The 25630-nt window shown below is 41.2% G+C and overlaps 1 protein-coding gene across 2 annotated transcripts; it reads right to left on the bottom strand.

The window, feature by feature from the left end:
- On the bottom strand, window positions 1-24514 carry LOC124860628 (C-terminal binding protein 1). Of its 2 annotated transcripts, XM_047354082.1 has the most exons (11): window positions 24400-24514; window positions 22724-22769; window positions 20768-20912; window positions 15538-15692; window positions 15266-15410; window positions 14972-15178; window positions 14658-14872; window positions 5040-5170; window positions 4836-4963; window positions 3175-3292; window positions 1-3101 (listed from the first exon to the last, which is right to left on the bottom strand). In XM_047354082.1, exons 3-11 carry the CDS (start codon window positions 20826-20828, stop codon window positions 2906-2908), a joined length of 1356 nt encoding a protein of 451 aa, XP_047210038.1. In that variant the 5' UTR covers window positions 20829-20912; window positions 22724-22769; window positions 24400-24514; the 3' UTR covers window positions 1-2905. The 2 variants fall into 2 exon arrangements, with proteins under 2 accessions (XP_047210038.1, XP_047210039.1); XM_047354083.1 differs by lacking the exons at window positions 20768-20912; window positions 22724-22769; window positions 24400-24514 and adding an exon at window positions 19860-19985.
- Between the last annotated feature and the right edge of the window lie 1116 nt (window positions 24515-25630).

Raw genomic sequence — 25630 nt, forward strand, 5'->3', positions numbered from 1 at the left:
TTTAATTTTTTAGGATTTTATTAAAATACGGTGTTGAGTTTACCATTGGAGGTTACCATCACAAACATGATTGTTTCTAATAAAAAAAGTAAACAAAAACAAAAAATAAAGCTTAAGAGCCTAGTTACAGATTTTTTTCTGGTGTTTTTGCAGTCTGGTGAAAGAAAAGAAACAAAATAATTCACAATGAGAGTGATTGAAGGAGGGGGGAAAAAAAATGTTCACATGTTGTAAAAATACATTTCTCAATTTCAACATTACACACAGTCACTTTCAAGCATTCATTCAATCCTGGTTAGATGTCAGTGCTATAAAAAAAAAAACCGGTTCAGGTCTGTGCTCAGAACGAGGGTCGAGAGGTCAGTGAGGACGCAGGTCGGGTCAACAGTCTGAGGGACAGGACACACAGGGCGACTGCTGGAGGATATGTGTGCATTTGAACCCTGAGAGAGAGGAGAGAGAAGTGACCAACTCTCACTGAAACTACGTCAGTGTCTGCTGCGCCGTCCTTATCGAGCACAGTGGGTGAAAGTGGCGGTGTGGTCTCGCACCCAAGGGTTAAATATAAGCTGCTGCACCGAAACAGCTGGCAAGAGCTGCTTGAAACAAACCGACAGAATAAAAGATATTCATCTAAATGCAAAGTCAGAGCTTACACTGGGTTTCTGTGGCGGGAGAATGAGCAGTGCAGGCTGAAACAAGGCTAAACGCGGTTCTTCACTGAAACTGGAAATGCATGGTGCAGTAATATCAGGCCTGTCAGGGGAGCGAGGAGTTTTATTCAGAGGCCGGGGCCGGTTGTCGTCTCATGGCTTCGCCTGCTGTGGTCAACTGTATTAAGGCAGTGAGTGGCTCCAATGGCAACTTTCTATACTAGCTACTGTAACAGGGAGAGAACAAGTAAGGCCTGCAGGAAATAAGCCAGAAACGACAAATTTAAAGAGAGGAGGAGGAGAAACAGGCAGGGATCTCGTTTTCTCAGAAATGTTTCAGTACAACATGTCGAACACGGAGAGCAAATCCTTTAAAAACTAAACAGCTTTAACAACAGTGAACCGCTGGACTGGAAAATATATATCATCGTCATCAACAAGACATTTTAAGAGTATAATCCAAACTATGGGTTTTTTTTTCTTTAAAAATATATACTTATCACATGACAGAGGAGCCACCTGTCGCTCATAGACTCTGAGGGGGACAAACTGTACATCACTGGAAACGGACTACGACTGTAAAAAAGGAAAAAAACAGTTTGATGGGGGGAGGGGGTCTCATTTCCCCCTTAAAAATGACTTCCCATGCACAATAAGACAGCAGCTTGATAGGGAGGGGGTTAAACTTAAGCATGTACTATCACGGTCCTAGTCCAAGTTACTTCACTTCATTGGCTAATGTTTAAAGATGTAATCACTTTTACAGCCTCAAGTCTGAAAATTGTGCTGAACTGAGTGAAAAAGGCAAACAGATGCACATTGGTTTTGACACCTGAGTAGTTGTTTGCAAATTTATTCCGACTGGGCTTATTTTTTCTCCTTTTTTTTAAATTGTGTCATGACTGCTACAATTTAATCTAGAAAATCTGTACAAAAACGAAAAATAAAAATTAATAGGGTATGCACGGTACATTCAATATCTGTTAATGAGGTACTAGAAAGGTGTTCCCTTCACTCCAGGGCAACAGCGTTTTAAGAGTTAACTTTAAGGGACAACTCCTTTGGAACGACGACAGGGTGAGGGAGCAAACACTCAGACATAGACACACACCACTGTTCTTTAAGATGCAAGCATGCAGGAACGCTAGTCGCTGTTGGATCCTGCAGGGAATCTGATCCATGCTGTCCTCTCACACCTGAAGGAACTGGTGGATGCATACTGGTTTGTGTGCATGTGTGTTGGGAGGGCTATGGGAAGACAGGATGATGAGGATGTGCAGGGTGGTGGTGGTGAAAAGCTAATCAAATCTAAAGTCAATTTCGCCGTGTTTATTATGCTGTTGTCACTTAAACTAATGTCTATGATCTGTTAATGGGAGGCCGGACAGAGAGCGCCCTCTGCTGGCTTGCGTTTGAGTTCCTTTACGGCACCAAGATCAAATGGATTTCTCTCTAGCTGCTTGTTGCCAGAAACCTTTTGAGTAAATACGGGGAGGTATGCCTCGGACAGAGAAACACGGGGGTTTCACTCTTTAAATGGTTTTTAACGCTATAGAGTTTCACAGTTAAGAGAGCTCCACACAGACTGCATTATAACTCCCTCTGCTGAGCAAGGTTACAACAGTGCCAAGGAGGTTTACGGGATGAAGGGTTAGAGGGTAGCTAGTTTCTGTCCGGTTTACTTTCATAGGCGGTGTCCCCAGTCACAATACGAGCAGAAGGGGGCAGGAAAACAAAAATAAAAACAACAACAACAACAGAAGAAGAGAGTAGTAACACGAGCCATTAATGTACAAAGTGGAGCTTCAGCTGTTCTGTTTCTGCTAGAGGCAGCAGCCTAAAGCCTCATGTCGGAAAAGCAAATTCTTGTCAACAAAACAGCAACACCTAGAACCACAAAAGATCAACTTTCCATTAAAACAACAGCCAGCTAAGGAAGCAAAACCAATCCAAAAATTGAATCCTTGAGAACACAGTTATTGCTGACATTGTGGGGGTCTGATGGTTGAAGGTGGGTGGTGGGTGAGATGAGGATGGAGGCATGTGAGTATGATGGTTCGGTGTAGATGGGTCCCTCCTGGGCTGGTTGTCTGATCACTCAAACGACTCTAGAGCCAAGATGGGTCAGACTGGTGCTTCCCGTGCACTGGAGGGTCGGTTTGTGTCTGATCCTGAATGGGTGAGGCGGAGGAGGGGTCTGGGGGGGTTTGGTTTCCAGAGATGACGGAATGTGCCAGAGCTGGCAGAGGGGGCTATTGGTCGGAGGGGATGTCTCTGTCGGCTTCAGCCTTAGTCGGCTGCCCCGGAGATGGGGCGTGAGGGGGGTGAGAGACAGGGGCAATGCCATGTGCCAGGGTTCCTGAAACCAGGCTTTCAACGCCTGCGCCTGCTCCTGAGAGGCTCCCCACTGCTGCTGCTGCTGCCACGCCGATCAGGCCTGAAGGAAATCTGAAACAGCACGAGAAGATCCTTTTTCAGCCTGCCAACAAAGCTTCATGTTATCTCAGTTAGCTGTTCTCACCTGTAGGAGACGCCATTATGTTCCTGGTGAACAGTTGCTGCCTCCATGCTGGGCCACTGGGAGGCGGCCATCAGATACTCCTTATTGACACAGTTCTTCAGGCTGTCTGGGATACGACCTGGAGCAAAGAAAACATATGGTCACTTCCAGGGTTTCTCTACGTTTTCCATTTCAAAATGACACGTTTTCCATTCAGAGTTCAAAACATTTAGCCTAAGACCACTTGAATACTACAAATTAGGCTTCTTGCATCCAGTAAAGTGGCCATAATGATCAAAGACACATTAGTATGTGTAAAATTCCTTCAATTAATGCTGACTGATGTGCTGTGACCAGCTCTTCTTTAATGACTTAGCCCACTGTAATGATTTTTTCAATTTCCTTTCCTTCCCAATAAAGCAAGCCATCAGGTTAATGACTAAGAAATGTTCCTTGATTTTTGTTATTTCATTGCTACATATCTGTTTTATTTATTTATTTGTTTATTTCATTTGTTTTCATTATTTTATTATGACTGGTGGGTTTTCTTACTCAATCAGACTGTTGAGGCAACAAGAGAGAATACCGTAGCAGATGATGCTGAAAAATTCATTTTAATTTCTCTGAAGAATGAGTTTTTTTGTCCCACAGATTTAGTTTGTTTTTAGCATTCTAAAGTCTATGTTTTAGAGAAGTTGCAAAACTTATATCAACTAAAATGTGGTATTTTTTCATCATTGCAATATCATAAAAAATGGTAGTTCCTTCTAAGAAGCAATGAACTGGTGCTTTACCTTTAAATCACTGCAGTTTCTCTTGTAAAACACCAAATCTCTACCGAAAAATGGGAAAGCAAATATTTTCCACTGTCGATCTTTTTTTTGTAACTCATCTAGAATAAAATAAAATATAAAATAATTCCATATTTTTACAGACTTTTCACAACTGTATAAACCCTGCAGGTCTTTAGAGATGTGAAGACTGTAAGAAAATCAACCAAATCCTCTTCTGATTTATTGAAAATATAAAAGAGTTACTAAACAGATGCAGCATGACCAGCTGCCTGTGATGTGGGTTGTGAGAGGGACCCATCTGCAGCATATATCCAGTATACACCGGATGTCCCAACCAGACGTTTTGGACATTTCCTCTTCATGTGATTTATTGCTTACTCAGAACCAATCTGATTATTAGTATTTTAATTAACATCCAATGAGCGTGGTACAGATTTATGCCATGAAATGAATACTATCATGTGTCCTGAAGTCTGTTTCTCCGCTTGACTCGATGGTCTGGGCTAACATTAGCTAATAATTAGCTTTGCTAACATTATACAGTATATAGATCTTTTTTTCCAAGCGAATGATTTAACTAACTTTCAGTTGAGACTTCCGCCACTGACTGGATATATGGCGGCGCCCTGTGACTGCAGGAAGGTACTCTGGACAAAAGTGCTTAAATTACAACCTTTTATACTTAGTAAGGGTATTTTAATATTGCAAAAAAGCATGTCGTGGAAAACTTGGAGAACCTAATGAACCTTTCCATGATGCAGATCTACTTCCGGGTTGAGGAAGACATAGACAATTTATTTTTAAAACTTTCCTACAGAAACTCGTTGAAAGCAAATACTTTCGATTATTTCAAAAATCTTGAATATTTTTTACAACCCTAAGGCTTACCAGTGATAGCCCGGCGCACTTCTCTGGCTGCTTCTTCACGAGCCTCAACTGAAGCCTGCTCGCTGTACCAAGATGTGTGAGGGGTACAGATCAGGTTGGGGGCGTCCTTCAGGGGGCCCGTTGCAAAACTTGAGAAGAATATAAGGTTGTTAATGTTTTCTGATATGTACGCATGAGTAACTCTGGTGTTGATGCAGCACTCACCTGAAGGGTTCTGTTTCATGAACGTCCAGGGCGGCTCCACGTATCCGGCCCTCCTTCAGGCCCTGAGCCAGAGCTTTCTCATCCACCAGTCCGCCTCTCGATGTGTTCACCAGAAAAGCGCCTTGACGCATCTGTAATAAGAGCAACATGATTAAGCAATCTACCAGCACAACCAGCCATAAAGGCAGAAAATGTTTATTGAACATTTCTTTAAACAATTACAGTGGAGAGGTATCAACATATATACATCCATATTCATTTTTTCCACGTCAATGTTCATTTTGGCCTGTTGTGAAGGCGGTATTACCCTTGTTTTTATAATCAGTCCATTTTTCAACAAACTTGTCTTCTTGGAATCTCAGTTTATAAGTGAGTCTTTCCATCACGTAAATCTCCACGATGCCCAGCCACCGCACCACAGCTGGTGGATCTTCTTTGTACCATAGTCTTGTGATGGCTTTTTTAGTTGCAGTACGCAACATTTTTACCAGGTACACAACTTCTTTTTGAATTATATCATGTGTAAGACACCCCAAATACAGTGCCTTACATGATCTAGGTATTCCATATCAGAGTATTTTTTTCAAAATAACATATGTTATCCCAGTATCCACTTAATCTTGGGCAGGACCAAAATATGTGGGTGTGGCCTACATCCATCTGACTGCAGAGCCTCCAGCATGGCTGAGAGCTGGTTCATCCTCTTTCTAATCTTTGGGGTTATAAAAAATCTGATTATATTTTTTCCAATTGAATTCTCTACAAACTTTGGAGCAAGTGGCTGTACACTACGTTTTACAGATTTTAAACCATTCATCCTCACTTATATGTTCCTGCAGTTCCTTTTCCCATTTTTCTTTAATATATACAATAGATGTTATCCTGCCTCCGATCAACCCCCGATACAGTACCCAAATAACTCTACATTTCTTCCCCTCAAAAGCCTTCTGAAATATTCCAGTTATTGTACCTATTTCAGTCCTCACCTCTTTCTCATAGTAGTCTCTTATCTGTAAATATCGATATTGATCATGATCACTACAGTCAGGAGAACAAGTATTTGATACAGGTTTTCCCACTTGCAAAGCATGTAGAAGTTGTTGTTTTTTTTTAAATCATAGGTACTCTTCAACTGGAAGTGACTGAATCTAAAACAAAAATCCAGAAAATCACATTGTGTGATTTTTAAGTAATTATTTTGCATTTTATTTCATGATATACGTATTTGATCATCTAACAACCAGTAAGAATCCCAGCTCTCACAGGCCTGCTAGTTCTTCTTTAAGAAGCCCTCCTGTTCTCCGCTCATTACCTGCATTAACTTCTTATCTGTATAACAGACACCTGTCCACACATTCAATCAAACAAACTCCAACCTCTCCACGATGGCCAAGACCAGAGAGCTGTGGAAGGACATCAGGGATAGAGTAGTAGACCTGCACAAGGCTGCGATGGGCTACAGGAAAATAGCTAAGCAGCTTGGTGAGAAGACAGCAACTGCTGGAGCAATTTTAAGAAAATGGAAGAAGTTCAAGATGACAGTCAATCTCCCTCCCTGCAAGGTCTCACCTCGGGGAGTATCAATGATCATGAGGAAGGTGAGGGATCAGCTCAGAACTACACGGCAGGACCTAGTCAATGACCTGAGGAGAACTGGGACCACAGTCTCAAAGAAGACCATTAGCAACATGCTAGAAGTAGCACCCAAGGTCCCCCTGCTCAAGCCAGAGCATGTCCAGGCCCGTCTGAAGTTTGCCAATGACCATCTGGAGGATCCAGAGGAGGAATGAGAGAAGGTCATGTGGTCTGATGAGACAAAAATAGAGCTTTTTGGTCTAAACTCCACTCGCCGTGTTTGGAGGAAGGAGAAGGATGGGTGCAACCCCAAGAACATCATCACTACCATGAAGCATGGAGGTGGAAACATCATTCGTTGGGGATGATTTTCTGCAAAGGGGACAGGACGACTGCACCGTATTGAGGGGAGGGTGGATGGGGCCATGTATCAGGAGATCTTAGCCAGCAACCTCCTTCTCTCAGTAAAGGCATTGAAGATGGGTTGTGGCTGGGTCTTCCAGCATGACAACGACCCAGGCACACAGCCAGGGCAACGAAGGAGTGGCTCCGTAAGAAGCATCTCAAGGTTCTGGAGTGGCCCAGCCAGTCTCCAGACCTGAACCCAATCAAAAGCTTTGGAGAGAGCTGAAAGTCTGTATTGCCCAACAACAGTCCTGAAACATGGAGGATCTGGAGAAGATCTGTATGGAGGAGTGGTCCAAAATCCCTGCTGCAGTGTGTGCAAACCTCGTTACAGAAAACATCTGATATCTGTAAATGCAAACAAAGGTTTCTATACCGAATATTAAGTTTTGCTTTTCCGGTGTATCAAATACAATAAAATTACCTAAAGCTCACACAGTCTTGTTTTCTGGATTTTTGTCACTCACAGGAACTGTGAGTACCTATGCTAACAATTAAAGACTTCTACATGCTTACCAGGGCTGCTCTGGGTTTTTCAGATCATTCTCTAATCCACCTCATCCCAACCTACAGACAGAGACTAAGAGCTTCCAAACCCGTGGTTCACATTGTTAAGAAGTGGACTGAGGAATCAAAGCAGATGCTACAGACCTGCTTTGAATGCACAGACTGGACTGTTTTAGAAACCTCAGCCACTGACTTAAACCAACTAACTGATGTGGTGACATCATACATCAGTTTCTGTGAGGACATGTGTGCAGACCAAGACCTTCTGCACCTTTGGGAACAATAAGCCATGGTTTACTCCACATCTCAGGAATCTGCGCAGGGAAAAGGAAGAAGCTCACAGCAGTGGAGATTGGGCGCGGTACAAGCAGGCCAGGAACAAACTAACAAAAGAGATCAAAGCAGCCAAGACAAGCTATAGTGAGAAGCTCAAGAACAGCCTTTCTACTGGTGATGCTTCAGCTGTATGGACTGGTCTGAGAAACCTGACTGCCTATAGGAGCCCCCCCACCCATCCTGAACAGTCGTCTCCTGGCCAACCGTCTGAATGGCTTCTACTGCAGACATGACAAGAAGCTATTCACACCTCAAATCATCCCCTCCACATCCCATTCAGGAACAAATTTGACCCGTAAAACTACCAACCCCCCACCATCAGATCCTCTGCCTGCACTAAAGGTCTCAGAGGAAGATGTAAACAGGCTCTTTCAGCGCATGAAAACAAAGAAGGCTGGAGGACCTGATAACGTCTCCCCATCATGTCTGAAAGCCTGCGCACATTAACTTGCTCCGATCTTCACAAGGATCTTCAACAAATCACTGGAGAAATGTGAGGTCCCCTCCTGCCTCAAACGATCCACCATCATCCCGGTTCCCAAGAAACCCACCATCGTAGGATTAAATGACTATAGGCCTGTAGCCCTGACGCCTGTGGTCATGAAATCCTTTGAGCGGCTGGTGTTGAAGCACCTGAAAGACATCACAGGCCCCCTGCTGGACCCCCTGCAGTTTGCTTACAGAGCAAACAGGTCAGCAGATGATGCTGTTAACTTAGGTCTACACTTCATCCTGCAACACCTCGACCACCCAGGGATGTACGCCAGGATCCTGTTTGTAGACTTCAGCTCGGCCTTCAACACCATCATACCAGACATCCTCCACCAGAAGCTCACCTAGCTCAACGTCCCAGCCTCCACCTGTCAGTGGATCAACAGCTTCCTGACGGACCGACAGCAGCAGGTGAGACTGGGGAGCATCTTCTCCCGAACCAGATCAATAAGTACTGGTGCCCCCCAGGGATGTGTTCTAACCCCACTCCTCTTCTCTCTGTACACAAATGACTGCACCTCATTGGACTCGTCCGTGAAACTCCTGAAGTTTGCAGATGACACCACTGTCATTGGACTGATCCAGGACGGTGATGAGTCTGCATACAGACAGGAGGTTGATCGGCTGGTACACTGGTGCGGTCAGAACTACCTTGAACTGAACCCACTCAAGACTGGAAATGGAGGTGGACCTTCGGAGAACACCCCCCCCATACACCCCCCTCACCATCCTCAACAACACTGTATTGGCCGTGGACCACTTCAGGTTCTTAGGAACCACCATCTCTGAGGACCTGAGATGGTCTTCACACATAGACACTGTTCGAAAGAAGGCCCAGCAGAGACTGTACTTCCTGAGGCAACTCAAGAAGTTCAACCTTCCACAGGAGCTGCTGCTCATCTTCTACACTGCCATCATTCAGTCTGTCCTGTCTTCATCCATCTCAGTGTGGTTTGGCTCATCCACAAAACAGGACAGGTCCAGACTGCAACGAATAATCAGGACTGCAGAGAGAACAATCAGAGCTGACCTTCCCTCCATCCAGGACTTATACAGGTCTAGGGTCAGGAAAAGAGCTGCTGAAATCTCTGCTGACCCCACACACCCTGCACATAAACTGTTTAGAGTTTTACCTTCAGGCTGCCGCTACAGAGCACTGTTTACTAAAACCAGCCGCCACAGAGACAGTTTCTTCCCCCAGGCTGTTTCTCTGTTGAACATTTAATAGAATACAAAACAACAGCATACAGATGTTGCAAATGCACCTTTTTATTATATATATGTGTATATTGTACATTGTAAATATGTATATTCTGTAATACAAAAACAAAACCAAAGAGCAAAGTGTACCGGAGTCAAATTCCTTGTTTGTATGTACAAACTTGGCAATAAAGCTGATTCTGATGCTTTGCAAGTGGGAAAACATGCAAAATTGGCAGTATATCAAAAACTCGTTTTTCCCACCGTATATTGACAATGGCCAAAGATCAAACACCAATATTTAACTAGAACTGCAAACAGTTATGAAGAAGTTATGAAGCCTACCCAGCAAGTCCATCCCTGGCCCCGCCCTGCCCCTCCCAGCATGCCAAGTCACACGCCTCGCCAATCCAGCATGCTATGACCATTTCATATGAATGCATTTTCCATAGTGTCAAGTTAGAACAAAAGCACTTAGACCTCATAGGCTTGGCCTTTACAATGCGTTGTAACAAATTACAACGCATTGGAGAAAAATCATGGAGAATCCAGTGTCTCCTTAAAGTCGTAAAATATTATTAGAGGAAGCACTTCATTACAGACGTAGGATACAAAAATCCCATGTCCTTAGACCAATTATTTTTTCAAAGGAAAAATGTTAATTCCCATTTTGAGACTGAACATAACATTTTATGCATTTTTGGGGAAAAAAAAATTTATTTACCTAGGTAGCACAATTCTTTATATGATCTGTGATTTCCCAGACAAAATCTTCAAAATTCACTGTGGTCAAAGGTGCGATAGCGCTCCCTCCGCAGGCTTGGAACACTAAATAAACATCAATACAAACATTTAACTATTGGGGTGAGGCTAGAATATAGGGGAGGGAACCGAAAACCTAATTTTATTGGTTTCATAACAAGAGCAAAGATTGCCCATGTCACAAATTATCTATAATCTACAGGTCCTTCTCAAAATATTAGCATATTGTGATAAAGTTCATTACTTTCCATAATGTCATGATGAAAATTTAATATTCATATATTTTAGATTCATTGCACACTAACTGAAATATTTCAGGTCTTTTATTGTCTTAATACGGATGATTTTGGCGTACAGCTCATGAAAACCCAAACTTCCTATCTCACAAAATTAGCATATTTCATCCGACCAATAAAAGAAAAGTGTTTTTAATACAAAAAACATCAACCTTCAAATAATCATGTACAGTTATGCACTCAATACTTGGTCGGGAATCCTTTGGCAGAAATGACTGCTTCAATGCGGCGTGGCATGGAGGCAATCAGCCTGTGGCACTGCTGAGGTCTTATGGAGGCCCAGGATGCTTCGATAGCAGCCTTTAGCTCATCCAGAGTGTTGGGTCTTGAGTCTCTCAACGTTCTCTTCACAATATCCCACAGATTCTCTATGGGGTTCAGGTCAGGAGAGTTGGCAGGCCAATTGAGCACAGTGATACCATGGTCAGTAAACCATTTACCAGTGGTTTTGGCACTGTGAGCAGGTGCCAGGTCGTGCTGAAAAATGAAATCTTCATCTCCATAAAGCTTTTCAGCAGATGGAAGCATGAAGTGCTCCAAAATCTTCTGATAGCTAGCTGCATTGACCCTGCCCTTGATAAAACACAGTGGACCAACACCAGCAGCTGACACGGCACCCCAGACCATCACTGACTGTGGGTACTTGACACTGGACTTCTGGCATTTTGGCATTTCCTTCTCCCCAGTCTTCCTCCAGATTCTGGCACCTTGATTTCCGAATGACATGCAGAATTTGCTTTCATCCGAAAAAAGTACTTTGGACCACTGAGCAACAGTCCAGTGCTGCTTCTCTGTAGCCCAGGTCAGGCGCTTCTGCCGCTGTTTCTGGTTCAAAAGTGGCTTGACCTGGGGAATGCGGCACCTGTAGCCCATTTCCTGCACACCCCTGTGCACGGTGGCTCTGGATGTTTCTACTCCAGACTCAGTCCACTGCTTCCACAGGTCCCCCAAGGTCCGGTCACCTCTTCTCGTTGTACAGCGTTTTCTGCCACACTTTTTCCTTCCCACAGACTTCCCACTGAGGTGCCTTGATACAGCACTCTGGGAACAGCCTATTCGTTCAGAAATTTCTTTCTGTGTCTTACCCTCTTGCTTGAGGGTGTCAATAGTGGCCTTCTGGACAGCAGTCAGGTCGGCAGTCTTACCCATGATTGGGGTTTTGAGTGATGAACCAGGCTGGGAGTTTTAAAGGCCTCAGGAATCTTTTGCAGGTGTTTAGAGTTAACTCGTTGATTCAGATGATTAGGTTCATAGCTCGTTTAGAGACCCTTTTAATGATATGCTAATTTTGTGAGATAGGAATTTTGGGTTTTCATGAGCTGTATGCCAAAATCATCCGTATTAAGACAATAAAAGACCTGAAATATTTCAGTTAGTGTGCAATGAACCTAAAATATATGAATGTTAAATTTTCATCATTACATTATGGAAAATAATGAACTTTATCACAATATGCTAATATTTTGAGAAGGACCTGTATAATCAGTGGAACAGTTTTGCAATACTGCAGTTTTAAAGTGAGACCCCATTAAATGCCCCAATGCCAGAATCAGTATTAAGATTAGCAGTTTTAATTAAGAGTTTATATTTCACAGATCACCAAGTGTATGTTGATAAAACTATTTATTTATTTAACAATCAAGTTATGATCTTGACTCAAAAGATCATTTAGTGTCAAACAGCATTAAAATCGCTCCTTTTTCTGTGTTTTCACAAATAGAATATAAAACATAGAATATGTTTTAAATAGTATTAGAAATATCCACATAACATTTGGTCAGTCTATTTTACATTTTAATTCAAGAGATTATCAAGTTTAGTCCAAATTTGTAAAAAATAAATTATTAATTCTGTGGATTCACACAGATAACTTTAAAGTAGTGTGGGCTGCCTATAGCTCTTTCTATCTGTTGTTGCCCCCCTACCAGATTAGTAAAAAGTTCTTACACAAATAAAATGCGGACAATGTTATTCTTATTTCTCATTAAGAGGATAATATTGCTATTAAATTATTAACATTACAATGATTTAACTCTTATTTATAGAAGATTTGATGAAGAAAATGTAGATGTTGTGTTCTGGACCTTCCAACAGCCAAGACTTCAACCCTTTTTTGTTTTTCTTTCTTTTCCTTTTAGGTGCAATCGATTGCAAAGGTTAAGCCATTTCGTTATATGACCTTGAAAAGATTGTTCATGCTTTCATTTTATCTGGTAAAGACTATCGCAAGACTATGTTGCTGTTGGTTCAAGTGTCACAGGTACAGCAGCTGGTCCAACAGGCTAAAGATTACATTACTCCTATACTGGCTGCTTGTGCCTTGTTGAATAACTTTGACAATTTTATAAGTGTGTTGGCGCCTTATTAGCCAAGTGACCTTTTAACTCTACGTACTCTAACATTGTTCAGCATACCACTGTATGCAGAACATCTTGTTATTTCCAGGTCCAGGTTGAAAGAGGGGAGACCAGGTAGCAGTAGCTGCTCTTAAACTGTGGAATAAACTGCCAAAAACTGATATTTTAAAACAACTTTTTAATCACAGGGGTAAAATGATGCTGTTTGTTACAGTGATGTCATCCTACAGCTGTTTTTAAAAGGGCTTTATCAGTCACTTGTCCTAATTTGTTGCTATTGAAGCTTTTTAAATCTTAACCCGTATAACCCGAGTGCCCCTGGTACCGTGGGCAGCAGCTTCCACCAGGAAAATCATTTCAAACACACAATATACATTAACCAACATATGCATGTCCACTTAACAGGGAAAGCCTCATCTAAATGATAGAAAAAAACATTTTCCACCTCAACAAGACCTAGTTCAAAGACTAAGCAGCTAAATGCAAAAAAAAAAAAAAGAAAATACGCATACTCTAAAAAACACACAGCAATGACGATCCTACACACAAAAGCAACTTTCCAAATTAAAGTCCAATCTGCGCTCTTTCCAACAGTATGAGTATCACCTCTCTACGTGCAAAACTCACTAATCCAGCAGCCGAAAAAGAGGAAAAATAAGGCTTATTTCCTGAAGCCAAAAACATAACGTCTCAACTTTGCTTTTTCATGGTCATACTTTTTGTTAAAGTATATACTGTATTCCCACTAGGCTCCTGATATCCATTGTCCCTGCGTCACACTGCTGTGATTCCTGACTGTTTTTGGCTTTTTGGTCTCCTAGATACCATGTAGAAAATGGCGACACTTCATTCCCTTGCTGTGATTGGTCAATGGCATTGAAAACATGACTGTAGTAAACACCCCTGGATTCTGTTGGCTCCGACGATCCGATGGGAGCATCAACCGTCCAAACTGGCTCCTGAGAAACTGCCATGCGCAACTTAAAATCTGCCTGGATAATTGGACACTTTTACGCATGCTGCGCAGAGCGCACAGAGGAGTGTTATGTTATGGTACTTCAACTATTATTTTGTCATCTTTCACTACTTGAGAGATTAATGGCGGGTCAAAACAAGTTTTCCAATGCTGGATATGATGGAAGCTGATAGCGGAGCCAGTCTGTGTCCTGTCAACTTTTCCTCAATGAGAAGAACTGACTGGGTACAGACTGGGACACCAGTGATCCTGATTACGAAATTCCACCATCAGAAAGTTCTGTAATACATTCTGCCAAGACCTTGTTATTGATTCTGTGTAAAATTACAGATATATCTGCCTAATTTTTATTCATTTTGTAAATATAGTTTATGCTCAGACTTATTCAAACTGTATCGTGGTTTGCTAGATATTATGTATTGCAACTACTTAACTACTTTAAAAAGAATATTAGATTATAAAGTGCAATTGTTCAGGCGGAAAAGCTTTTTTTTTCTGCTGCGTTCCACATTCATTTACTCTCTCAGTACCATAGTGTAGATTTTTAGAACCATTCAAATAGAGTCTAAGAGGTTAAGAATCTGATGCTATTTAAGGATGTTCCACTATATGTTTCATTGCCTTCAGATCTAATTAACAGGACACTTCAAAATTAACTGAGGATAAAAAAAACACTCAGCTCTGATTGTGAACCGGTTTTGTTTCCACTGACCTGTTTGATGGTGAAGTCGTTGATCAGGTGGTGGTTGTGCTCATTGAGGCTGCAGTGCAGAGACACGCAGTCAGAGTGTATGAGCAAGTCCTGAAGCGTTGCCATTCGCTGGAGGCCCAGCGAGCGCTCGACACCGTCAGGCAGGTATGGGTCATAAAACATTATGTTAAATCCAAACGCCTTGGCCCGCAGAGCCACAGCCTGGCCAACACGTCCTACCAACACACGGGGATGTTAAGGTTGCCAAACAAATCGGTTGCAAGTCGTGTGCTTCATTTGATCTTCGATTAACTTTAGGAACCTTCTTCCCTCACCTAGACCGATGATGCCCAACGTTTCCCCCCGGATTCGAGCAGCGCCTCCAGCCACCTCCCTGATTTGCTCCACGCTGGAGGCACGGGTCCCTTCTCTCAGGGCTTGGTGCATCCAGGTGACCCGCCTGTACAGGTTGAGAATCAGACATAGCGACGTGTCGGCCGTCTCTTCCACCGAGGCTGCAGGCACGTTACAGACAGCGATGCCTAGATGATGGAGACAATAAGCATCTATCGTTAAATCCTAAATCTGACTGGGTCTGTGATATTATTCTGTAAACTCGATCATCTCACCAAGCTCAGCAGCTGCTTTGACATCAACGTTATCAAAGCCGGAACCAATCCTAACAATGACTCGTAGGCCTTTAAACTTTTCTAAGTCATCTCTGGATAAAGTTATAGTGTGATACAGCAGAGCAGCCACTGCTTCATTTAACACCTGCAGAGGACAGATTACTCCAAAATTATCTGAATGATCGGCTTATTAAATTCTTCACTGTTTAACAGAGGCGGTCACAATGTGAACACTTCATAAACCATTGATGTTCATAACTGATTCTTTCTACCTTCTCATGTATCTCCTGTGTAGACTGGGCATCGCAGAAAGCCACGGTCGCCACGTCTTTGAGGATTGGCATTTCCACAGTGCAGTCGCGCCCATCCAGCAGGGCCACCAGGGGCCGCGGGTGCATCGGCCCATTCAGGATGGGGGGTCGGATACCTGAGTGAATCAGGATGAGAGAGTTAACTCAGAATAAATCTTAACCTGTTGCGTTTTGAAAGCTTTATTCAATATAAACTCTGAAATTAACTGCTTGGTTTTTATTTTTTTATTTTTAGAAAAAAGGTAAAAACACAATAAAGCTTCACCTCAGATATTTATGGAGAACCACAACTGCCACAAACCAAAAAAGATTCTTCTTCACACAAAATAAAGTTCACATGTGATATATTAATTGGAAATCCCATAATAGATATAGCGGTCTTATATAACGATAATTATTGAATACATAAAATGGGAAATTAAAAACTACCTTATGTTAGCATTTTATTTGAAACAAAAAAAAAATAGATAAAACTGGAAATAAACAAATAATATACTAAATATCTAGTAGAAAAAAAAGCATGTCATTCAGAAGATAATTCTTTCCATATATCAATAATCATTTTATATATTAAAACAACCATTTTATAGCCCTGTGCTACAGCACAACATTAGTTTATTTTATGTGGAGCCTGTGAGACCAACACCGCTAAAGTAAAGATGATTGGTCTGGACTTGACTTGTGCAGGGGAACCAATTAGATCTTCAGCTCCATTACATTTGTGGACAGTTTATCTAGGCGTTATATTGAAAATATTTGGATTGTGATATTTCTGACCCTCTAAAGATGTGGAAGCTTCCACTTTTACTTTAAAATCACTGAATTTGTCTAAATACTAATATAGAAATTACAATAACTTGAGTTCCCTACTGTAGGCCTGAGAGGTCAAAGGTTAAATGACAATTTATAGGAAAACGAGAAATTTTTTGAAGGTTTCTACACAGTCAACATTTTGAACAATACTAACGTCTTATTCATCTGGATGGCCTGTTACCACATGTGGTGACTAAATGAGCTGAAGGCCAGTGAGTCAGTCTGCTTTTTCCACGTCTGTTCTGCTCGACGTGATGTACAAAAAAAATTCCCAGCACAAACTGCTGAAGACATGGCTCCTTAGAAAATAATAAGTTGTAAGAGTGCATGACTCTCTTTTTCCGATACCAGCAAAGAGGAAAATGTATGACTGCCATGTTATGTGTAACTAAATCTCTGAAAGAGAATCCAGGAATCCGGTGGTCTTTAAATTAAACTTTATGGATCGATCTCTGCGTCTTCGCGGTGGAAAGATGAGACTTGGGTCAATGAAGTGGACTCGTGTTGTTTCTAGGAACTTGACCAGGGTACCGAATGACAGCAGACACAGGGAGGAGGGGGCCTAGAAGGTAGTGGGAGAGGTGATGCTGTGCTACAACTGGAGGAGGGGTGAATTAAAACTAATTGATGTCTGGAAGGAGGTGGGGAGGGGGTTCATGAGGTCATGGGTGGGTGCGTGGAGGGTAGTTATGACCTACATCTCATGTCTGGAAGAGTCACTTGTTCCAGTTATTTTACCCTCTTTCCCCAGTACACACACCCCTTGGTTGCAAACATCAACCGTAGGCACTCACCGTTCTGCCAACCGACGCAAAGTTGCCAAAACAAATTAATGCCACATTTCTGCCAAAGTGTTGCACAAACACTCATCACTTAAATTTCTTTTTTTTAATAACACCGCTTCTTGTTTCTGTTTCACATGAGATTATCTTCTGCCGGTGTTATGTTGTCGCTGCAGCGTGGAGGTGTGCATTTCATGAGCGCTGGAGTGCCGTTTGCCGGAACCGTTTTTGGACAGAAGGAAGGACGTGGTGGCGAGACTGATGGTGAGGAGGGGTGATGGTAGCTGAGGCTGGAAATCAAGTATTCAGGGTTCCTGCACATTTTTCCATTTCATGGACTCCAGACGTTTCCAGGATGGGCCTTTTAAACAGCTCAGCCTGCTTTCAGGCCTTACTGGAATCCAGGAACAAACTAAGGATCACTGCCTTTCAGTATTTTTAAAATGTTAAGACTTTAGGATGAGTCCTAACATGAAATCCCCCCAAAACTGTTCACAGACCTCATTTTCTGACACCTATGAATATTCAGATTTTATACCTTGGCTGTACCTTTTGGGCCAGGAACCCAAAAAGAAGACACTGAAGCTTAGATTATATAAACAAAAGCTTAAAGTAGCAGACGAACCACAAGATAAAAAGATATTGTCTATGTCCATCACTTTTTTAACCGAGAGCAGTCATCCATAAGAGTTGTTTACCTCATTATAATAACATACTACATCTTCAGCTTCTTTTGTTTGTGACGATACTTTTATTCTCTCTCAACTTAAAACAAACAAAAAAAGATTTTGACATTTCAATATTTATTATTTTGTAAAGATACAAAGACCACTGTTAGTGTTTCAACATTTTTATGATTTAACATCAACAAAAATCAGCATTAAAGTTAAAGATCAGGTTAGAAGTTACAGTACCTTAAAATCGATTTCTGTGATCATTTCACCTGATAAGATCAGCTGTGTATTTTGAAGACTTTATGTTGCTATATCAAGGTACAAAGATCTCCAACTCATTGTGTTGCATTTACAATTTGTCGTTTTTAATCTTGAGATGGATTATGTTGTATCCGCTAAGGATAGCTTAATTTTTTCATTTTAACAAATTGCAACTGCAAGCTTTAAAGATGTTAACAGTGTTCCCCCTTGACAGACAGTCAAGTTAATAATTATTTAAAATGTATTTCTAAACAACGTAGATCACAACAGAAATCCTTTACGGTTACTCTCCTATAGAAAACACATCCATACATTGTCCCTTCAGGAGACAAGTCAAATGATCTTGCTACTTCACAAAACTGTCTATTGAGCTCTCTGAATCATTCACGGCAACGTTTCACCCGGACGCGACATGTGTTCGCACACAGGTTAACACGCATCCCGCCAGTAGACACAGACCGCGCCGGAAAACATGTCGACCACCTGCAAATCAAGCTGAAGTATTTGCGTTCCTCAAACACCCCCAGCGTTCTGAGGATAGCAGAGCTCATTCTTCTATTCTGTATCAAGCTACAGAAAAGTGCCTCAGGCCCCGCCCCAACACGTCACTGCGTGACAGGTTTTGACCCAGTCAGGCTGTCAGAGACGAAATACTCCCCCTGGCTGTACAAGACTGATCCTGGTAGGTAAGCATGTAAATACATATATAACAGATAAAGATAGAGAGACGGAGAGAAACAGATGGATGAAGATGGAAAATGTTGACAGAAACATAAATACATAAAAAACATATACATAAAAAATAGGGAAGGGATTAATAATAATTTTGCAGGAATGTTCTGTCGAATATGTTGAAATTGATTAAAGCAATCAATTGGTATATTACTGTTATTAAAAGTAAACACAATAAATCACCCTTAATGCCCCCCCAAAACTAACTAAAACTAATTAAATCCTCATTTTTAGAAATTTGTTTTTTTTTAAAATCTTGATTTTTATGTTTTGGAAGAAAAAAAAAATGGATCAGGAGATCCAAATGTTGCTCCATACTTAATTATCCACAGGTTACATCTACTGGTTGAATTCCTCACTAGAATAAAAGCAAGGAGAAAGAAAATCCAGGCATACGTGTCCGATACAGTCACTGAAAGTGCATAATAGTGGACTCCATTAAGGAGTGTGATTCACATTAACTGCAGATGGCTCAATAATGCTGCCATGCCGACTGCATAACACAGAACATACAAAGGGACGATTGCTACGCAGATAAACTATGGAGTGTCACAAAGAGCTCCTCAGAAAAATCTACAACCAAGTGAGGCTGCATGGAAAGTAATTTGTGTAAAAAGACGCTGGCATAACCAAGGCCTACGAAGAACAAGCATGGCCAGACACACAATACAATTCATTCAGAGGTTCATTCATTCTCCCTCCCTTTGCCTTTCTTCCCTCAACTCCCTCCTCCTCTCCTCCTGGTCGTATTTAGAGTAAGAGGAGGGGGGGAGGGGCAGCAGACGATGATAATGCAGCAAGCAGCAGTACTCCACCCAGACGCTGCTAGACACACGCTTATTCAGTTCCTTCTCAACGGCTACGACAGCACCAACCCACACCGAGTATGAAAGGGAAACAGAACACGCACACGTTGCTGCGCCACACCCAAACCATAGATTTCCCCCCCGACACACAACGTTCCCGAAAGTAAAAAGAAAACACACTTAAAAACAGAAAACACATGGGCAGTGGGCCTAACCTTGCATTGTGAAGTCTGTCAGCCTGTCTTCCTCCCTCTACCGCTCTTATTTTTCCTCCCTCTCTCCTGCCAGCCTGCTCTAGGCTGACTGGATCCCAGCTGTCATCCACGCCCAACCCTCCCCCACGGCCAGCATCCAATCACAGGCCGCCCCATACAGACCCGGCCAACCAGCACTAACCTCATTAGCATAGCTGAAGCCCAGGCCTAGGGCGGGTTGGGCTGTTGTCATTTTTTAAAGAGACAGCTGGCCCGTTTCCCAGTAGCCTCGGCTACAAGCCTTCACCTTGCCCTCTCCCTCTCACCGGTCTCCAGGGACACTCCCAGAGAGCTACCTTCATTTTTGTGCACAGTTATGTCAGATTCACATCATCATATACAACATCTTAAAAAACTATCCATTACACATGGATGCAGTTCACCGTCCCTACCTGCATCAACTGGGAAAGAAAAACTTATTTTCTATAACCTTCACTAGGAAATCACCATACGTCTTGCAAAGAAATTTAGGACAAACACTTAAATTACATAAACAGCACAGAAGAAAACTAATCATGGTTACAACACTGGGTGGGGAGAACCCATCAAGCAAGTTGACTGCATAAACCTGAAGCAAACAGCCATTCTAAACAGACAATATTCAAAGAATATAGGAAAAAATTATTTAAAAAAAGAATGCAAGAGTGCAAAAAACTTGAATCTACATTAAAAAAAATTTTTAAAGTTAGAAGTAAAATCATCACTTTGTTTGGTCATCCTATTTTCCAAGTGGTCTTTGAAACTAGCACCAGGTTAGTATAAGAACACAAGGCAACGAAGATTCATTCTAAGGTAAAGATATCGTATTTGGCTCCAACACAAGATTCTTTATAAGCCTTTCTGCTTTATATGCAAGAATGCATTCTTACCCTCACAAATGCGGTCAAGTCTCTGCCGCTTGACGTGTTTGGTTTTGTCCATCAGAGCCATAGACCAAGGAGTCTTAACCTGGGACAGTGAAGAACAGATCTGAGAGCTAGAGGAGGCCCTGTAGTGATGTCCACCTAGTATCACCTACAGGTACAAACAGATAATCCAGTTAGTAAAGGCAGAGGGAAAGTTAGCTTGTTAGGTAATAATTTAAAAAAAAGGAGCTCAAAGCATAAAAAAACGACAATGGGAAAAATGACGGGAGTGTACTTTATTCCTCTGAATTTGAATTATAAATCAAGACTTTTCCAGACATAGGATGAGTGGAATCTCCTGGAGATTAAATGCAGTGCTTCGCATCTAAACAAGACCCAGTATAAAATCCTGATCATATAGGGTCTAAGAACCCAAATAAAAAACTATTTGATTTTTGACATGCACACTTGTCCACTGATGAGCTGAACCAAACGTAATCTGGAATATGACAAATAAAAGATTAAAAAAGGGTATAAAAATGTCTTTTACCTTTTTTCAAAGAAATTTTGATATTTATCATTTAGGTAATGGCATAAGGAATACAGTCAGAAGACTGAATTTTTTTTTACCATAATACATTTTCTGCTTTTAAAAATTGGCAAATGACTAAATCAGTATCATGTTTTTTCAGACAGTAGAGGAACACATAACGCTCATTGTTTTGCATAGCTACATTCACATCCTCAACAGTGGATGACAAACATAGGATATAGAGTACGGCATAATACACGAGTGGAGTCTTCTGTACACAAATGGGCCATAGTTCAGTAGAAATCTATTGAAATGAGATAAATGCTGTGGGTTTGTAGTAATGGATGAAAAACGGTTGCATGTTTGAACTTGCATAATAATGGTCTCCAACCTGCCAAAGTTAAATGGAATTGTCAATAACAAGTTTGGCCATCAAATGGAGAAAAAAAAAAAAACACTCTTTCCTGCATGGGCTGCATGGTGGCGCTGTTGGTAGCACTGTTGCCTTGCAGCAAGAAGGTCTTGGGTTCGATTCCCGGCCGGGGATCTTTCTGCATGGAGTTCGCATGTTCTCCCCGTGCATGCGTGGGTTCTCACCGGGTACTCCGGCTTCCTCCCACAGTCCAAAGACATGACTGTTAGGTTAATTGGTTTCTCTAAATTGCCCTTAGGTGTATGAATGAGTGTTTGTGTGTTGCTCTGCGATGGACTGGCGATCTGTCCAGGGTGTACCCCGCCTCTCGCCCATAGACTGCTGGAGATAGGCACCAGCTCCCCCACGACCCACTATGGAATAAGCGGTAGAAAATGACTGATGACTCTTTCCCTCACATGAGTGTGAGAGAAAGAATGCCTTATTGCTAGTGCCTTATTGTTAAAAGACAAAAAGAACAAGCTGAAAATGAAATATCCAACATCAGGTATTCCTCTTTGTGTGGCATGGTTGGTGCTGAAATTAGCTTTGGTGGTGCACCTGAAAGTAGCACAAAAACATGGACGGAAGAGGGAGGAGTGTATGATATCACTGCGAGTTGTTCAACTCATAAGTTGTTGGGATTCCTCTGGAATGCAGGATGGATAAGGATAAATTGTACTAATGTACAAATTTGGATGGAACTGGATTTCAAAGTTGCAAATTTTGTCTTGTAAAGACGTTTTAGATGACATTTGATGTCGATAGGTGTTGCATAAACAAGCAGAACTGAACAGTTTTTGCACACCTTCCTTGCGAATCCTATTTGTTAACAACATCCCATCCAGTTTAAAGTTAAGCTACATTAATAAAAGAAAATTAAAAGACACAAGATGTCAACATGTAAGCTTCCGCCCTGTAAGACCACCTTGGATACACTATAGTGATAAGTTAGTTTGTACAGTCATGAACTGAAGCAGATTATTTGAGATCCAGGTAAATTAAAGGATATAAGAACACTTACAAACCAACTCACCTGGAAAACGTTTCTACTGCCAGGAAGGTTGACCACTTATTTTAAACTGTAAAGAAAGCAAAGGCAAACAGACTTAAGATCACACTTATGCCATGCAGTTGGCATCTCTGCAGGCAACTTATTAAGAAACAAAATCCTGACAAAACTTTAAAAAACGTATTATTATTATCCAGCATTGATATTTTTATTTTATTTTCATTTATTAGAGTAGCTTTTCACACTTGAATTTAGTATGCTGTAGTTTATTCTATGATTTTCTTCCTAAGTCATGTTTCACACTGTACATGAAGCAATCGAACAGTTTTGCAAAGATATTTTATTTCCCCAAATGCAAAGTGCAGCAGTACACAATTTGAATGTTGCCAATGTTAATAAAAGCAAACTAAATCTTTTTAATCTCTGTCAAATTCCTTTGAGAAAGAACACGAGGAAGACTACATTTCTTAGTAACATTCAAAGTCTTACTTAGGCAAACATTTGAACAATCTTATTACGTTGTGTGCATTTTAGTTATTAAATATAAAATGAGAACAAAAGCCATTTATTCCTAGCCAGGAAAGGCATTGTGTTGTAGATACAGTATTACACATAGTTAAATTCAAATGAATTTTCAAAATTAGAATTGAGAAATAGAAAATGGAGGAATTACGAGATTATCCCCTTTTATGCATCTAAGTGTAAGTCCCATATAAACACCCACTCTTTGCAAAATGGCATTTCTTTATACCTTCTACCTGAGTGAAATGATGTTCTTTGTAAGCACCTGATGAAGAACGGGTGGTTAAACAGCAATTTTTACACCAGCCATTATTCACTTAAGTGTCTCTGGCCTTCTGTTCTTTACTGTTAAACCTGGATAAACTTTCTAGGAACTTAGAATAACTTTGTTTTTTGAAGTGGAACTAGATGTGTGCTCCGGATTTAACGGGAAAATAGATCAAAAAGTAGATACACGCTAATGAGCGGATACGTTAACGTAGGGAAGTATACTGAAATCCCTACTGATAAGGTTACCGTTAACCAACTAGGTAGCTAACGAAGCTAGCTAGCTTGTTTCCCCTCTTTCAATCAGCGGAGTTGTTCTAATGAATGGTGCCTATCTATATTTAAATACAGTTTGAAATATTTTATTTGTGAAAAAGTTGTGTGTGGATTTAATTCTACCCCAACGTGACAATTCTAGCTTGTTCGCCAAGTACAAACTTCTGAATCGCTATCCAAGTTAACTAAATACATAGCACGACAGCTAGCTACCCGCTAACCCAAACACAAACACTTCAGTACTACAAGTGGCGAACATTCTCAGAAAGCAAAAAAAACTTTATGAACTGCTGAACAAATAAAGTATTCCTTATCATGTTGTTGCCACCAAGTTAATAAATGTAAGCAGTTCTTTTTGCGACGACATGTGAGGCGTTTATGTCGCTGCTAACGTTAGCTAGCCATCGCCGTTAAGTGTGGTGTGGCTGGGTCTGTGGGAGAGATGCAGGCGGAGGGGGAGCCCATTTCGACCGATTTGTTATCAGCGAGTGGCGCTACAATGTGAAATGTGTGACCCAGAAGCTGAGCAAAACATTCAATTTGCAAGGAGATTAAAAGCCGCTCAAAAAACCAATACAACTTGTCGTACTTTGCCGCTAATAAGCGAGTTGTGTAGTAAAATGGCAGTTATTTACCCCAAATAAACTCTTTCAGGAGTGCTGAGACAGTGTGCGTCCGTCGGTGGTGTTCCCTCTCTCCCGATCGCCATGAAATTAGACAAAAGAGGAAGTGGCTTGTTGATGAGGGGGTCAGACTGTCTGTTTTTTTTAAAAAAGCGGCCGTCTGCTAGAAGGAGCGCCCTCACCTTCCACGGCGGAGCGACAAAAAAATGCTTATGACAAGTTAGCGAAGACCTCAGATCAGCCGTGTTGGTGTACTTAATCAACATTTTGTTAAATTATACTACTATGGACGGAAACGTGGCCCTCACTTGTCCCACAGAGGAGAGAAACTTAAAAAGTATTTCAAGTGTACACTTTTGCCTATTGTATATTTATTAAAAGTTTGAAACATTTTTCTAATATCATCGTTTTAATTTGTGTGAATTACTGCCTGCAATTTTTAATGCATATTAAATTTGTTCTAATGTTATAAGTGGTTTTGCTTTATATCTAGCATTGCTAATTTGGGTTAGCACATCTTACATTTCTTTCAGTCTTTGTCTTTTGACTAGAATGTAATTTAGTTTTAGTCTCAGTTTAGTCTTCTGTTGTCAGTTTAGTTTTTGTCCAATTTTAGTCTACGTTTCCTATAAATTTAAATTGCAATGTTGTTAGCAGGGTTGCCAGTTCTGATTGGCAGCTTCCTGCCCAAACACAACGTAAAAAACTAGCCCACTTCAATAAAAAACAGCCCAAAACTTGACTTCTTTTCAAACTCCTGTTAAAAGCGTAAAACGTTTACACCCATAATAAAGAACACGCAGTTGCACTAAAATAAAAAAAGTTATACAGACAGCTTCACAAAAAGTCTGCAATCAAGCAGCCAAATAGCCAACACACATCATACCCTCATGGCAACCGCTGACATTTTTGAATTCTCCCACATTGTCTTCAGTAATCTCCGACAGCCATACAATAACATACTGTTAAAGTATGTTAAAGTCTCTGTTTACAGCGTTTTCGGTCTCCTTTTCATTAACTCTACGGGACTTATGTTTTGTGGTGTCATGTTCTATTAAATTATGAAGTTGCGCTCAGATTTTCGGTTTACAATGCAGGCCAACACACATCCGTGTAGATGAACTCTTGACCCCATTTGGGGCGTTTAAAATTGACATGGATCAATATCATTGCATGGTGAGACTTGATTAACCAATGAGTGTCACTGATTAATGATGTCAAGTTTTTTCCAGCCCAGCGTGTT

Source organism: Girardinichthys multiradiatus, chromosome 23 (assembly GCF_021462225.1).
Source record: "Girardinichthys multiradiatus isolate DD_20200921_A chromosome 23, DD_fGirMul_XY1, whole genome shotgun sequence".
Lineage (NCBI taxonomy): Eukaryota > Metazoa > Chordata > Actinopteri > Cyprinodontiformes > Goodeidae > Girardinichthys > Girardinichthys multiradiatus.